Genomic DNA, 17,607 nt, shown 5'->3' on the forward strand with positions numbered 1-17,607 from the left:
GATTTATGTAGCTTCTTTTTGTGTTTGTGCACTTTAGGGTTTGCTTCATCCCCAGGACTGAAACTCATGGAAGGGGTTTCTCCCTTCTTAACTTAGAGGAAAACTTACTGCCATGCTTATGTGTGATCTTCTTTACCTCCCGACTAGGCCCTGGTGCGGGGTCCATAGTGGTGGTACTGCCGATGCTGGTCTTGGACTGCACCAATGATGCACGCGCACAAGCGATATGACCATGGCATCTTCATGCCAACATATCTTGCGATGGCTAAAGTTTGTACTTTAGATATACCCTGAGTCTAATTGATCTAATTTACAGTACTTTACACATCACCTCTGATTCCGGCTTTCACTCTCTGGTCACTAACAAAGCTGCTAAGACTGAACAGGCATTGTACTTCATGGGAGCGTGATTCAGCAAGTTTCAGAGTAGCAGCCGTGTTAGTCTGTATCCGCAAAAAAAAAAAAAAAAAAAAAAGAGTACTTTTGGCACCTTAGAGACTAACAAATTTATTTGAGTGAGCTATAGCTCACGAAAGCTTATGCTCAAATAAATTTGTTAGTCTCTAAGGTGCCACAAGTACTCCTTTTCTTGATTCAGCAAGGTAATTGTGAATGTGCATTGACTTTACTGGGACTACTTGAATTCTAAAGTTAGGCACATGCTTAAGTACCTTGCTGATTCAGGGACAGAGTTCACTATTCCAGCTGAGTAGTGGAAGCAGAATGCTACCAGATGTATACATATTGATATCCTTGAGATGCCTTTCCTGATTGATCTGTACAGATGTTCTGAAAATGTTTACACCAACAACCAGTGCAGACTGGGTTAAATCCTAATCCCACTGACATCAGTGGGATTAGGATTTAGTCCAGTCTGCATTGGTCATTGGCAGGGCTGTCTTTAGGCATAAGTAGCATACACAGCTGCCACTCTCCGGGCTCTGCCTATCCCTGTTCTGACCCTTCCTGCAGGCTCCCGCAACTAGCCGCTGCAGCCTGGTGACTCTTACTCAGGAGGGGATCTACTAATTTAAAACTGAAAAAGCCTTCCAGCCTGCCAGACCTATTAGCACAACACTGAAATTGTTAAAGAGCCATTCAAATGGTAATGAAGCTATTTAACAGGCATTTGCCAACCCCCAGGTATATACTGTCAGTTTCTGAATTTACTGCCAAAAACAGTTTTGCATTACTGTAATATTTACTCAGAACATGTTAGTCTACAGGACCTTAGTTTAAAATTTGCTTTAAAAATATTTCATTAGTGAGTTGGTAAAGATTACAAAATCACATCTCTAAAAAATCCTTGCATAGATTTTTAGATGCACAATCATCTTTAGCCTTAAATGCTTGGATCTTCAGACATATAGTTTTTTAAATAAATCCTTCAAAAGACCACCCTTTCTAAAATACACATTTTAATTTTAATTACTATAGTAAAAAAAACTTGCTTCCAAAGTCTTCCTGTCCTTTCTGTTCATCCCTTTCTCCCTTCATCCCCCTGTTGAAGAGAGCCCTTAAAGGGACAACACCCCTTTCCTGCCAGATAGCTGGACATAGAGTTTCCCTTTCTTTACTTCTGACTATCTGATGAACTAGTTTTAAGAGAACCCTCCAGCAAAATCATTACCTAGTAAGATATAAAATAATTTGTTATACCTAAAATCTTTGGATACATATTTTTTTAAAGTTGGTGACATTTCATAAACATGTCTTTTGTTATGGAGATCACACAAAGTAAATTAGTGTTCCCTTTTTCTAAAAGCAATGAACATTGTTATGAACAAACTAAACCTCTGTGACTGATTAATTTAAAATAATGTCTTTGTTTAAGTGAGTTAAATAAGTACTAATCTGGAATGATTACTTTATGAAGGCTTAAGAGTACATTTAAAATATAAAATCATCTTAAAAATACTGATTAAGAAAATGTAAAACAGAGAAGAGCTGCATCACGTATTCCATAATATTTAATGTTGTATTCAGCAAGACAGCTGACTCGCCCTTACTACTAAGTTTTGCAAATAAATCTCTGACAAACTTCAGAGCATATAAAAAAACCTGTGATTGACATTTTTTATTCCCAAATTTAGTGCTTTTAATTAGGTACCTTCTGCATGTCCAGTCTTCACCATCTGGCATGCAGTGGAAAACATGCTCCATTTTCTTTAGAAAGAAATTGCAGAAGAGTGTTTTTTTCAAAAGTCATTTGCTTCATTTGGGTTCAGGTATTTGGCTGGAAAGCAGTGAGCAAGGTGGGGGAGGGAAGAGAGGAGAGAGACAATGGGGAGAGGGTGCGGCCTGGGTGGAGTGGGGCAGGGCCTGAGGCAGGGCAGGAATGGAGTATGGGTAGGGCCACAGGCAGAACAGGTAGGCTGGGGAGCTAGCCTCCCCAAGTGGCAGCTTCACCCACTGCACTTGACAGCAGGTAAGAGTGGGTTGGCTCCCACACACCCAGTGCACACTGCAGTCTCCTTAGGCAGGGGCCGTATTCTCAGACCTGAATGCTCTGGCACCGTGCATTCTGTGTGAGGGACAGGGTATGTGGGTCTCTGTGGGGACCTGTGACTCTCCACCACCGTGAGGTGGGCCAGGTGTCTCAGTATCCTGTGCTGCCTCATCCCTTCCCCTCCCTCCCGGGCTGCAAGCCCAGACTGCTGTCGGGCATAAAGGGACCACTTTAATAATACTGCGTAGGGCCCCATAAATCTTAAGGACGGCCCTGGTTATTGGCATAAACCAGTGGTTCTCAAACTGTGGGTTGGAAACCCAAAGCGGGTTGCAACCTCATTTTAATGGGGTTCCAGGGCTGGCTTAGACTTGCTGGGGCCCAGGGCCAAAGCCCAAGTCCAAGCCCGAAGGCTTCAGCCCTGGGTGGTGGGGCTCAGGTTACAGGCCCCTGCCTGGGGCTGAAGCCCTTGAACTTTGGCTTTGGCTTCTTGGCCTGAGGCAGTGCGGCTTTGGCCCCTCCCGCCCCTACCAGGATGGTGGGGCTTGGGCGGGCTCAGGCTTCGGTCCCCCCTCCTAAGGTCCTATAGTAATTTTTGTTATCAGAATGGGGTTGTGGTGCAATGAAGTTTGAGAAGCCCTGGCATAAACATACTTCAATGAGGTTAAGATTTGGCCCATTGTCAGAAATTGCGGAGAGACTATTGTAGCTAAAATGTAATCTGTCCATATTCAGTTCCAAGTAGTAAATTACATTCTTTTCATTTTATTGCTTATAATCATTTGTATATACCCACTACTATTACCAAAGTTTCAGAATTACTATTTTAGTTACATATCAAGATAAAAGGCAGTGTTTTATACACTTTATGAATAGCATTTCTGAAACACTTAAGAGTGAAACTTTGAAACAGTTGCCAAATCCTATATTACAGTGTGTTGTATTAATATGTTTAAAACAACTGTTTAATAGTATGATTTCAATGTTTAATTTCTCTAAAATACACTTTTATATCAGAAGCTATAAAATAGTTTTCTAATATCTGCTATGCAGAGCTCTTTTACATAGATATTACTTTTAAAGACTTGTTTAAATAAACTATTTAATTGTCATACAAAGTGCCCAGTTTATGTCATTATCCAGTATTCCTACTTGATGAATGGATGAATGGAATATAGAGTACTTGATGACTAAATGGTTCCTAAAACAGGAGAATCATCACATCACAGTAATAACAAATAATTCTGAATTAATGTAAAAGAAAAGGATTCTAGTGAATAGTATGTTTAAATTCTTTAGCTATAATGCTGATAGATGCTCTGTTACCTGAGCCATTGGGAGTTTTCTCATCAAACAGGTTTTCCACCATCAATAGTTGTCTCAGATGTCTTGCAAACCTGGCTGGATTATCCCATGGGATATAAGATACTTCATAATCACCTCCAAGCATCAACCTTGAGCCTTCTAGGAGGCCAGAGTCATCCACCCCAGTCAGCCGCAGGCTTTCAAAAGTAAACACTTTAAAGGCTCTTTCTACTTCAGCCCAACTCAAGAGTTCTGGAAGAGAATTAAAACCATCCACAGAAATTGTCCTTACATTTCAATGAAAGGTATATAGAAGACTGACCAGGTATATTGTCCTTGGCATTGCTATTAAGGCTGCCAACAAGGGGGATAACGGTGATGGTAATTTCAGTAATGATCAATGGACTGATCAGATGGTGGTCAGATATATTATAAGACATGTGTCTTATGACTACGACCCTACCAAATTCACAGCCATGAAAAATGTGTCACAGACCGTGAAATCTGGTCTTTTGTGTGCTTTTACCGTATACTACACAGATTTCGCAGGGGAAACCAGAATTTCTCAAATTGGGGGTCCTGACCAAAAAGGGAGTGGCAGAAGGGGTCACAAGGTTATTTTAGGGGGGATTGTGATATTGCGCAGAAGTAAGGTTAGCAATACCATACCATGCCACCTTTGTTTCTGCTCTGCTGCCTTCAGAGCTGGGCAGCCAGAGTGTGGTGGCTACTGACTGAGGGCCCAGCTCTGCAGGCAGCAGCACAGAAGTAATGGTGGCAATACCATACCATGCTATCCTTACTTCTGTGCTGCTGCTGACAGCAACTCTGCCTTCAGAGCTGGGAACCCAGCCAGCAGCCATAACTCTCCAGCTGCCCAGCTCTGAAGGCAGCTGCCGCCTGCAGCAGCACAGAAGAAAAGGCAGCAGTACCACAACCTCCCCTACAATAACCTTGCAGGAACCCTCCCCTCCGCCCCCGACCTCCTTTTAGGGTTAGGACCACTACAATTATAACACCATGAAATTTCAGATTTAAATAGCTGAAATCATGAAATTTACCACAGGTATTTTAAAAATCATATGAGCGTGAAATTGACCAATATGGACCATGAATTTGGTAGGGCTCTACTTATGACAGTAAAAAAGGAATTGAAGGGGTTTGGATGCTTATTACTAAGTATACCCTTAGACTGAACATTCAGACTCACTAGACGGCATTTATGTAGCCTTTCTAACTGTTTTACAGTGTGCACCGATTAGGTACACACATTACAAGAATGAGGAATTGCAGAGACAATTCTTGATGGAGAAGTAACCTTATCATGACAACCAGAAAATGTGATTATTGTAGATACTACAGTACTATTAACATGGGCAACTCAAAGAAAACACAATGAGAAAACCATGTTTTTTCTCCCAAGTAATCCTCTCAATCCAAGACAAGTCTCTTTTCTCAATCAAAAGGTTCTTTGTAAACAATACATTATATAGCTCAGAGGTTCCCAATATTTGTTCTGTGCACTAGAACTAGTAATTTGTGTGACTGATATTCTTGTCTCAACTTAATACAGAGTTTATGTGCTTGTGCGAGTCCTGACATGCTGCTAATGCCTAGTTGTCAATCTCATAGTCTCTAACATGCAGTGTAACCTAGTCTGCTCATAACCATGAAATTGTGGTTTGGTGTTAGGCCAAACTCTATGGTAGGTTAGGATGGACACAAGTATATGAAAGGTGATAGATATTGGCTGATACAGTGAAGGTCTTAGTTGGGTAAATTGAGACAGTGGCCCCAAAAAAGTGGGTTCCAACTATCTCATAGGAGCTTGTCAACAAAGAATGAAATAATATTAATAAAAAAAATCTATTTACCATTGGTGCAATAATGCATGAGCTCATGAACTCTGGCCAAGCGTTTAGTGTTGTTTCCAGGTGGAGGAAGGGGGAATTGAAGAAGTTCCACCAGTGGCAGCTTGTCCATCATATCCTGTTCAATCTTTTCTGGGTTTAAACCCCCTTGGATCTGAAGCAAAGAGCAATAAGGACAAAAGCTAAGTAAACTTTCACAAAAAAGGGATTTTTCATTTAAATAACTAAGGTTCCAGTTCAGCACACAAGTCCTGTCCCCGCCCCCCCCCCCACAAAAAAAAACCCTACACACATATGCTTTACTTTACTTTGAAGTCAATAGAATTTAAGCATATGCTTAAAATTGAGCATATACTCAGTGTTTTGCTGAATCAGTGACTTTATGTGGAAGATTAAATCAGTTATTGTTTACTTTCCTCACTGTGGAGGAGTGAATATATACCAGAAGAAAAAGAGAATAATTGAAGAAGGCACAATTAACTGATATTTGCTAAAGATCACAAAATTATTCGCCATTTAGCCATAATCTGAAATTTTCCTGGAATAAAAAAAATATGTATTGATTTAGTCTGTCACACTGCAAAGGATACTTTTGTATTAGCCTTTCCCTTCCACATTGTGACAGGTTCAGTCACAATGACCCACTTGGGACTGTCACGTGATGGGCTGAGACTATCTCTGAGCCCGTTTTCTCTGCCAGTTTGGGCCTCCAGAACCTTGTCTTATTGAGCCAGATACACTAATCTGCTGCAACACAGACCCAGGGCTGACCCATGCCCCCAAAGCTGCAGACTTAACTGAAAACAGCTTAGCAAGTGCTCCTGTCTCTAGCACGCAGACAACCAGCTCCCAATGGGATCCAAACCCCAAATGAATCCGTTTTAGTCTGTATAAAGTGTATACAGGATAAACTCATAAATTGTCCACCCTCTATTACACTGATAGAGAGATATGCTCAGCTGTTTGCTCCCCCAGGTAGTAATTACTTACTCTGGGTTAATTAATAAGCAAAAGTGATTTTATTAAATATAAAAAGTAGGATTTAAGTGGTTCCAACTAATAACAGACAGAACAAAGTAAATTACCAAGCAAAATAAAATAAAAACATGCAAGTCTAAGTCTAATACATTAAGAAACTGAATACAGGTAAATCTCACCCTCAGAGATGTTCCAATAAGCTTCTTTTACAGACTCCGATGAAGTGAGCTGTAGCTCATGAAAGCTTATGCTCAAATAAATTTGTTAGTCTCTAAGGTGCCACAAGTACTCCTTTTTTTTTGGCGAATACAGACTAACATGGCTGCTACTCTGAAACCTTTCACAGACTAGACTCCTTCCTAGTCTGGGCCCAACCCTTTCCCTTGATACAGACCTTGCTAGTTCCAGCAGGCATCTTAGGTGAAAAGCAGGGGATTCCACATGACTTTGATCTCCCTTGTCCTGCTCCACTCCCTTTTATAGCTTTGGCATAAGGCATGAATCCTTTGTCTCTCTGGGTTCCCACCCCTCCTTCTAAATGGAAAAGCACCAGGTTTAAGATGGATTCCAGTACCAGGTGACCTAGTCACATGTCCTGTAAGACCCCTATTCTCCATTCTTTCTAGCCTGACTCACAGGAAGGTTTACAAGTTAACTGACTCACAGGACCACAGGAAGGCTTACAAGTAAACCGAGCCATTTACAACCAATTGTCTTGGTTAATGGAAGTCATCAAGATTCCAAGCCACCATTAATGGCCCACACTTTGCATAGTTTCAATAGGAGTTCAGAGTAATACTTCATATCTCTAGCTTCAGCTACAAGAATGATACATTCATACAAATAGGATGAACAAACTCAGTAATTATAAGCTTTGTAATGATACCTTACAAGAGACCTTTTGCATAAAGTATATTCCAGTTACATTATATTTACACTCATAAGCATATTTACATAAACATATTGAGTGCAACGTCACACACAAATTCTTAGTTGATCTATATTACTGTCCATAGTCTTTATAATCAAGAAATCATACAACTAATGGATGGTCTTTGACAGAAGTATTATGATGGATTTAAAGAACTCTACTGGCTTGAGGTTTTTTTTACTTTGTTCAGTTTTGCTTTTTCTTATTTTTATTATTACAGTCCCTGTCTTCTGTGTTACTTTTAATACGTTTTTTCTCTATCATATCTCCCAAACCTGTTCCTTCTTCTTTCATCCCTACTACCTACATTTTTAATGTCTTGGTCAACTCCTGCATTGACTAGTGCAACTTCCTCCTCTTTAGCCTCCTGAAATCTAGACAGCTGCCCAAAAGTCTATCCAACATGCTTCTGTTAAAAGTATCTTCCCGACCCACCACTCAACTATTTCATCCTCCTTCTACTTGAAACCCTTTATTGCCTTACAAGTTTCATCTGCATCCAACTTTTTACTCTAATCTTACTCTACACTTCTGCCTACATCATGTCTAGATAACTCTTGCTGTCTTGCATGAGGGCTACACTCTGCACCTTGATGCACTCTGGTGTTCTTCTCCCATAAAAAGCTCTGTGCCTTTTTGTATGCCGCCCACTATGTTTGTCCCATCCTCTCTAATCTATTTCATTCTAGTTGCTACACCACACTCATCATTTAGTATCTCTGTGCCTGCAGAAACTCTAGTTTTTTCAGAATAATAATCTCCTAGCTCAGTGGTGGTCCAAAGTGAAGCCCACAGAATTCTACAATGTATCCCATGCCACCATTTATATGGAAATGCAGTCACGAAAGCCAAATGTACACATAAACACTGTGGCCAGGCCACTCAGATCAATATGGTACATTGCATACTGGGATCTGTAGTCTCCATGGATGGCTGCAATCTGCTCCATTTTAAGCAAATTAAGTACAGCCTTTGGATTCCTGGCAAGTGGCTAATGTGATCACGAAGTGGGCAAAGTTTGGGTTCTCCTAGTCTACCTTCTAAAAGAAGCATTCTAAGTTAATGCCCTCTCTGTAGACTTTAAGACTGTTGATATAAGACACAGTATTGTACCTTTAGCAGGTGTAGCCTCTGAGACAAAATATCATGATAGTTTAATAGAAGAGGCCATTTGGGGACCACAGTCTTTACTTCATTGTCATTAGGAAAAAAGGTGTCGTAGAGATTCTATTAAACAAGAAAAAAGCATGTGCATTAAAAAATAATACATAGATTTACTTAGCAATTAAGGCAGTCTGAAGGTAAAAGACAATACAAACCTTTTTTTCACTCTCAGAGAGGGCAAGAGAGGGAAGGATAGAGACTATATGCTCTGCAAGGCTATGATCCAGCCCATCTGCTCGTGGTTCTGGGACTACCAGACTTGGTGGTGTAAGACCTTCTTCAGCTGCAATGACCTACCAAACAGAAAACATGTTAGATGTCATTATAGCATTGATTTGTAGTTATCTTAAATTAAAGTTGTATCAGATATTCCATTATAATCTCTGTATTCACATGCACATAATTTTCTCAAAATGCTTGTTTCCAGCTGGAATTCCCAGTCCCTGTCTCTGGCCAAAGGTAAACTTTATGGAAAAGTTTGAATAAAATTTTTTCACCTCTTTTTCACTTTAATGAGGGTGGGGAAAATATTTCCAACTGAAAAAATATATTAAGAATTTTAATGCACACTGATAATTCAAAAATGGCTGCACATCACAAGTTGAACCTTTTTTAGTTGTCTTCACTAAGGACAATTTTCCAGGCTAATATGCAAATAAATTAATAATTAGAAATCAGGAATATTATGCAAAAGTTTCATTTCTTAAAGTAGTAAGGTTCACAGTCCTAGAACGGTTCTTCAGCCTGGGGGCAGAACTCAGACCTTTCAGTCGACGGCTTAGGTATATGCCCCTTCAAGTGACAAGCCTGGCAGTTGAGTTAAGATCCACAGATATGATGAAAACTGTATCCTTCTTAAATGAACACATTCTTATTATGGTATAACTTCAATAACTTTATCACTATACCTATTGCAGTGCATGAAAACTTATTTAAGTGCGTCTAGTCTGTGGATTTTATTAGTTAGAGAAAGGAAGTTTTTGGATAAATATGAATTAATTTTCCTATCCTCCAGCAACATTAAAGTCTGTAGACACTACACTGGAGTTTATAAGCTGTGTATAGCTAGGAAAGGAAAATAATTTAGCCTAAGATGGAACCAAATTTGAAATAAGGATGTACTTAGGTTATTTCCTGGTTTACTGAGGCTCAATAAACATGAAACATCATCCTCCCAACAATATCAGCCTGCCAGCTTTGAAATATTTTATTACTGCATGAAGGACCTGGAGGCTGCCTTTCTGTTTTCTTCTTAAGAAGTGTATCTGTATGCCCTAACCCAAGAGGCTACTCCTCTGTGAGGGAATGTGGTCTGAGCATGAGTCAAGTTTTCTCCCCACTCTGGAAGCACAAAGGAATATTTACTAGTTGGATCATCCAGCTGGAGAGTCCTTTCAGTGTGGAAGAGTTCCTAGGTGCTACCAAACTGCCATCGCAAGATCCAAAGTAGGAAGCATGTTGGGGTCAGGAGGAAGAGGCATGGCTAGAGCATTGCTATGCTTCATTAATCCCCAGCTGTTAGATGGCCCCTTGAAAGCCATAGCAAGCCAGTGTAAAGTAGAATAGCACTGAGGTTGTGCTATACTATGCCAAGGCCAGGCCTGATTTGGTGCCATTCTCAAATTCACTTAGCAGCTTTGTGGATCTAGCCACAGTTCAGCCCAGGTGATCCTATTGGGATCCAGGAAGTGGGTGGGTGGAAGCCTGCCCACTGCTAAAAGATCCCCCCCCAGCCTAAGGCAGGGATCCACAGGACCTGGAAGCCAAGTGATTTCGTGGGACAACTAATAAAATAACTGGAACAGGAGTGCAGTCAAAGGGAACCTGACGGGGACACCGAGCAGAGAACCCCGAACAGTGCCCACTGCTCCTCGAAGGCATTAAGGGAGTCAGTGGACGCCACCCAGAGGAACTCTGCCTGGATGCGTGAATGGATGGAAGATCGGAAATAGGCCCCACAATCATAGGAGTCTCCATTGGCCAACCTCCTCTCCCTAGTTATATAGATGGCCATTTTAGCCAGGACCAGGAGGTCCTGTGGCTTTGTGGGGCCATGGATAGGGAGTGCATAGATAAGAAGGTGAGGGGAAAAGTGCAACCAAAAACATAACAGGATGTCTAAGAGGAGCCGTAATAGGGGCTGCTACCTGGCTCTCCAAGTAAACGTGCGCCAGGGTCTCCCTCACGTCGCAGAAGGGGCAGGTGTCCGGGACTGGGGTAAATAGCGCCAAGTACACGTCCATGCTGATGGCCCCATGAAGGAGCCGCCAACTGATATCCCTGGTGGGCCTTGGGACTAGGGTGGAATATAGGCTGGCCCACGGGGGCTCCTCACCCTCTAGAGGTGGCAGGAGGTCCCGCCACTTTTTGTCAGGGTGGGACGCAATGGTGAGGAAGTGAAGGGCGTGGAGCGTGTATAGATGTTTCCTTGGTGTGGTCTGGAAACGAACTAGCTGCAAGTCATGCAGCTGACTCATGGTGAAGGGGCGGGTTGGGGGGCTGGTTGGGTCCACGGGGCAGGGGCCCGATGAAAAGGTCCAGAGGCCCTGGGGTGGAGGGTGGGCGGGGTGCGCCCTCTCATAGGACCCGGTCGAGGTAGGCCCGAGCAATGGGTGGCAAAGTGGCCCTCACCTCCTGAAGTATGAGGCCTGGAGAGCCCCATGCGCCAAGTGAGCGTCAGGGGATCCAGCCAGTCTCCCCGGTCATAGTCCAGGAGGTCTCTGACCCTGGTGACTTCTGCCAGGACCAACCTCTGGTGCACTGAGGGGGACTCCGCCACTTGCACATGGAGCTGGGGGTTGTGTAGCAGGGGCTCTGCAAGGAGATCTGCCCCCTTGGTGGCCTCCACAGACGTAGTCGCTGAGAGCAGTTTCCAGGTCCGGAGGAGGTCCTGGTTGAAGACCGGCAGCCTGGAGAGGTCTCTTGGAAGACCTCTCGGATGGAGATAAAGGAGCTGCCAGTCATATTGGAGCCTTCAGAAGCGGTGCAGGAAGCATGCTCCAGGACTCTCCATGCCGGACTACTTGCACTATAAAGGAGCCTCTGAAGGGCCTTGAGGCAGAAGACATGGACCTGAGTACATAGGCACTTCAGGCCCTGCCCTCTCTCCTCCAAGGACAAGTGGAGGACCCCTGCAGAGACCCAGTGCACTCCTGGCCAAAAGAACTCCAGAATCACCATCCAGAGATTGGCCAGAAAGACTGGGGCTGGGACCAGTGTGTTGAGCCGGTACCAGAGCATGGACAGGACTAGTTGACTGAGCACCAGTACCCTCCCTTGGAGGGAGAGGCACCGGAGTAGTCCTGTCCATTTCCGGAGCCACTCTATCACCCTGCCCTCTAAACCGTGCCAGTTCTCCGGCAGAGATGGATGCGTGGCGGAAAGGTAAATGCCGAGATAGAGCAGCGGACCCGTGCTCCACCGGATGGCCTAAATCGTGGGTGGAAGGGAGCTCGCCTGCCACCCATCCCCAACCACCAGGCCAGAGCTCTTGACCCAGTTGACCCGGGTGGAGGAGGTTGCTAAGTAGAGATGGCCTGGCAAGCTTCCACCTGCGCCAAGTCGCCCGGGTCCTGGACCACGAAGAGCACATTCGGCGCTTAGCCCAGGGGATATTAGGCACAAAAAAAAATCTGGCCAAGTTCTTTATCTTATGTGTGTTGCTCACATACACACCATCTAAGGCACCTGAATATCAAGGACTTTGAAATTTTTTTGTCCCTTACAGCCAAGACCCAGAGCAGAAATAATGAACTTGACCTCTTGGATACTTAATTTTCTCCAAATGTATTGTTTAACACTATGTAGATATCCAAAGTGTGCCATAGCTTTTCAGATGGATGTGAGGGCTTGTGGTAGAAGGATCATGCTATCTCCTATGCTGTAAGAGCGATAGAGTTGATTTGAGGGAGGAATACTGGGTTCATCCTGAGCATCACTTCATCACCATGAAAAATGCAGTACTGGTGCTACATGGATAAAGTTCCTAATTACAACACTTGTCTGGTTGATAAGGCAGGCTGAGAGAGATTTAGGTGCTAACAATATTTGCTTAGAGGAATTTGGCTAGAGTCACAAAAAGACTTACTTGAGGCTGCTTTAGGCACCTAAATCTCAGGATCAGGCATGACTGGGATTCAACCTTTGGCCCCCCCACCCCCCCGCACAACTGCCACTAAACCCTGTAGACACCTAATCTGACTCAGTGAATACCTTTTTGTAATAAAAGTTCCCTAGGTGCCTATATTTCTGCCTCTGAGCATTAACACTGCTGCCTCACTGTAAATATCCAGACACACAGGCCCCAGGCAATACATAAACTGGGGGAAGATACACATTCCTCTGCTTAACTCCCTACAGGGCCCTATCTAGTAAGTGTGCTCAGAGTTCACCTACTGGATTGGGACTCCACAGGTGAGCTCATGTAAGACTGCATAAAGATGTGGTCCCTTAAAATTTTAGCTCAGTGGTTAAGGTACTCACCTGGGATATTGGAGATCACCAGTTCAAATCCCCCCTCTGCCTGACAGGAGAAGGAATTTGAACAAGGATCTGCCATCTACCATGTAAGTGCCCTACCTACTGGGCTATTGGATATTTATAGATTGCAAGACCAGAAGGGACAATTGTGATCATGAACTTCCTCAAAACAAAACTTCTGCAACATAATTCCTAGAGCATATCTTTTAAAAAAAATCCAATCTTGATTTAAACATTGTCTGTGAAAAAGAATCCACTACAACCTTTGGTAAATTGTTCCAATGGTTAATAATTCTCACTGGTAAAAATGTATGCCCTACTTCTAATGTGAATTTGTCTAGCTTCAACTTCCAGTTATACCTTTCCCTGCTAGATTGAAGAGCCCATAATTAAATGTTTGTTCCCCAGGTAGGCACTCATAGACTGTGATGAAGTCATCCCTTAGCCTTTTTGTTAAGCTAAATAGATTGAGTCATTTGATTCAATCACTAAAAGACATGTTTTCTAATTGTTTAAGCATTCCTGGAGCATGGAGCACTCTTGGAGCACTTTCCAATTTATCAACAACCTTCTTGAATTGTGGACCCCAGAACTGGACACAGCATTTCAGAAGTGGACACACCAGTGCCTAATATAGAGATAAAATAACCTCTGTGCTCCTACTTGAGATTCCCATTTACGCATCCCAGGATCGCATTAGTTCTTTTGTGCCCAGCATAAAACTGGAATCTCATGTTCAGCTGATTATCCACCACTACCCCCAAATCTTTTTCAGAGTCTCTGCTTACCAGGATAGAGTCCCTCCTTTAAATATAGCCTACATGCTTTGTTCCAAGATATATACGTTTACTTTAGCTGTACAATAGAACCTCAGCATTACAAACAACAGAATTATGAACTGACCAGTCAACCACACACCTCATTTGGAACTGGAAGTATGCAAGCAGACAGCAGCAGCAGAGACAAAAAACAAACAAACATACCAAATAAAGTACAGTACTGTGTTAAATGTAAACTGCTCAAAAAATAAAGGGAAATTAAAAAAAAAAAAGATTTGACAAGGTAAGGAAACTGTTTCTGTGATTGTTTCATTTAAATTAAGATAGTTAAAACAATTTTTTTCTTCTGCATAGCAGTTTCAAAGCTGAATTAAGTCAATATTCAGTTATCAGCTTCTGAAAGAACAACCATAACGTTTTGTTCAGAGTTATGAACATTTCAGAGTTAAAAACAACCTCTATTCCCGAGATGTTCATAACTCTGAGGTTAGCATGCATATTGTTTGCTTGTACTCAGTTTACCAAGCAATCCAGATCACTTTGAATCAGCAATCTGTTCTCTTCATTATTTAGAACTAAGGCTGTCAAGTGATTAAAAAAAATTAATCGCATTGTTAAACAACAATGGAATACCATTTACATATTTTTGGATGTTTTCTACATTTTCAAATATATTGATTTCAGTTACAACACAGAATACAAAGTGTATAGTTCTCACTTTATATTTATTTTTGATTACAAATATTTGCACTGTAAAAAACAAAAGAAATAATATTTTTCAATTCACCTCATAAAAGTACTGTAGTGCAATCTCTTTATCATGGAAGTTGAACCTACAAATGTAGAATTATATACAAAATAGCTGCACTCAAAAATGAAACAATGTAAAACTTTAGAGCCTACATGTCCACTCAGTCCTGCTTCAGACAATCCCTCAGAAAAAATAAACTTAGTTACAATTTGCAGGAGATAATGCTACCCACGTTTTGTTTACAATGTCACCTGAAAGAGCCTGGCACTGTTGTAGCCGGTGTCGCAAGATATTTACGTGCCAGATGTGCTAAAGATTCATATGTCCCTTCATCTTCAACCACCATTCCATAGCACATGTATCCATGCTGATGATGGGCTCTGCTCGATAATGATCTAAAGCAGAGCGCATCGATGCATGCTCATTTTCATCAGCTGAGTCTGATGTCACCAGCAGAAGGTTGATTTTCTTTTTTGGTGGTTCAGGTTCTATATTTTCCGCATCGGAGTGTTGCTCTTTTAAGATTACTGAAAGCATGCTCCACACCTCGTCCCTCTCAGATTTTGGAAGGCCCTTCAGATTCTTAAACCTTGGGTTGAGTGCTGTAGCTATTTTTAGAAATCTCACATTGGTATCTTCTTTGCATTTTGTCAAATCTGCAGTGAAAGTGTTCTTAAAACAAACATGTGCTGGGTCATCATCCGAGACTGCTATGACATGAAATTTATGGCAGAATGCGGGTAAAACAGGCTCTAAAGTTTTACATTGTTTTGTTTTTGAGAGCAGTTATGTAACAAAAAAAAAATCTACATTTGTAAGTTGCATTTTCATGATAAAGAGATTGCACTACAGTATTTGTATGAGGTGAATTTAAAAATACTGTTTCTTTTGTTTATCATTTTTACAGTGCAAATATTTGTAATAAAAATAGTAATATAAAGTGAGCATTGTACACTTTGTATTCTGTGTTGTAACAGAAATCAATATATTTGAAAATGTAGAAAAACATCCAAAAATATTTAATAAATTTCAATTGTTAATCTATTGTGTAACAGTGAGATTAATCGTGATTAATTTTTTTTAATCATGATTAATTTTTTTTAGTTAATCGCGTGAGTTAACTGTGATTAATTGACAGCCCTATTTACAACCTCCACAATTTTTGTATCTTTTGCAAACTTGATCAGTGATGATTTTATGTTTTTTTCCAGGTCGTTAAAGAAATGTTCATCAGGTTAGGGCCAAGAAGCAATCCCTGTAGGATCCCACTGGAAACACTTGGTGACAATTCCCCATGTACAATTACATTTTAAGACCTATTAGCTAGCCAGTTTTTAATCCATTTCATGTGCGTCATGTTAATTTTATATCAATTTAGTTTTTTAATCAAAATGTTGTGGAGTATTAAGTCATATACCTTAGAGAGTCTAAGTATATTACATCAACCCTTTATCAACCAAACTTGTAATCTCATCAAAAAGAGATATTAAGTTAGTTTGACGGGATCTATTTTCCATACATCCAAGTTGATCTGCATTAACTGTATTACCCTCCTTTATTAATTAAATCCCATATCAGCCGCTCTATTATCTTTGACTAGATGATCATAAACAGCCTTTCTGGTCTTAAAAACCTATGAATCTAAGTGCCTCAGGGAGAACTGGAGGCCAACCAACAATCAAGTGGCTCACTCTGGAAACCCAGTCCAAAAATTTAGCACATATCCAGCTAAATTAAAGCCCAACTGCACCAGAAATTTAACTTTTAGATTTCTTCATTAGCTTAGACAATTTTTTTATCCACCAATTCTACGGTTCTGCAGCAAGGAGGACTGTACACCTTGTTTGTTGCTGTGGAAACAGAACAAAACCGGCTGTCTCTTCATTGGGAGAAATATTGATGAGCTGGTGATGGGCAGGTCTGAGTTTTGTCCTCAAAGCTGCAGATTGAAGATCCATTGTAGGCTGTCTGGAAACACTCCCTAAAAGCTGAAGTGCTACAAATCAGTTCTGGGATCCATGTGCAATGACCCAGCATGGCCATTCTTATGGAGGACCTCCTGTCCCACACTGAGAAAAGTTGACAAGCATATAGTATCAGTGATCATTTTCATTTTGCACTTCTATTATATGCTTAGTTTTGACAACCCTGAGAGAAAACACTTGCTAGCTGTTATCGTAGGCTAGATTAACCCTAGCCCTTACTCAACCATGCAAGGGAGGAAGGAGGAGCAAAGACCCTCTTAGAAAGTGGCAAAAAAGGCAGGAATTCCCTACCCTAATACTCTTCTCTGTGAGAAAGTGGATGAGGAGTGGGCATAGAGGACTGGGGAGTAGTAGTAGGAGCCTTGGAATAGATCGCCAGGCACATAGTGGGAGTGAGCTGCACCCTGAAAAGAAATGAAAAAGCCTAACTCCTCCCCTCCATAAAGCGAGGCAAAGCATGGGATCCTCTCTGAGTCACAAGTCCTTCCTACTGATCCTCAGTGGGTAGTGCAGCTATGTATGTTCTCTTATTTTGGGATGAACCTGATTGATTTGTCTCTCACTGATCAATTCACTATCACAGTGCTTAGCCTGAATGATGGGTATGAATTAATATGAAAATACACTCACCTGTTCCAACATGCAGTTCATTATTAAAGGAACAGAAATGAATTCTTCAGGAATCTGACTTAGCAAATCATTGTAATACCTCATGTCCACATAAGGAGGCAGAAAAGAAACTTCTTCCTCTATTGTAGAAAGCAGAAATAACATATTGAGACTGTCTAGCTGGATCTGTTGGTTTTCCTTTGACTCTGGTAGAAATGGTTAGTAAAAATTTCCTAATTTAACTCCTTGAATCTCTCCTGTGTTTCTGAATTAGTGCTGTGGCAGTATTGTAAGAAAATATAAGTA

General features: G+C 41.5%; 1 protein-coding gene across 1 annotated transcript in view; it reads right to left on the reverse strand.

Annotated features, from left to right (window-relative positions):
• SPAG17 (sperm associated antigen 17) overlaps positions 1 to 17,607 on the reverse strand; it is a 289,645-nt gene that overhangs the window by 148,430 nt on the left and 123,608 nt on the right. The window contains 5 exon segments of the mRNA XM_043512980.1: positions 3,776 to 4,006; positions 5,629 to 5,779; positions 8,648 to 8,761; positions 8,854 to 8,991; positions 17,323 to 17,441. Coding sequence (XP_043368915.1) covers positions 3,776 to 4,006; positions 5,629 to 5,779; positions 8,648 to 8,761; positions 8,854 to 8,991; positions 17,323 to 17,441 — 753 coding nt within the window.

Source organism: Dermochelys coriacea, chromosome 1, assembly GCF_009764565.3.
Source record: "Dermochelys coriacea isolate rDerCor1 chromosome 1, rDerCor1.pri.v4, whole genome shotgun sequence".
Lineage (NCBI taxonomy): Eukaryota > Metazoa > Chordata > Testudines > Dermochelyidae > Dermochelys > Dermochelys coriacea.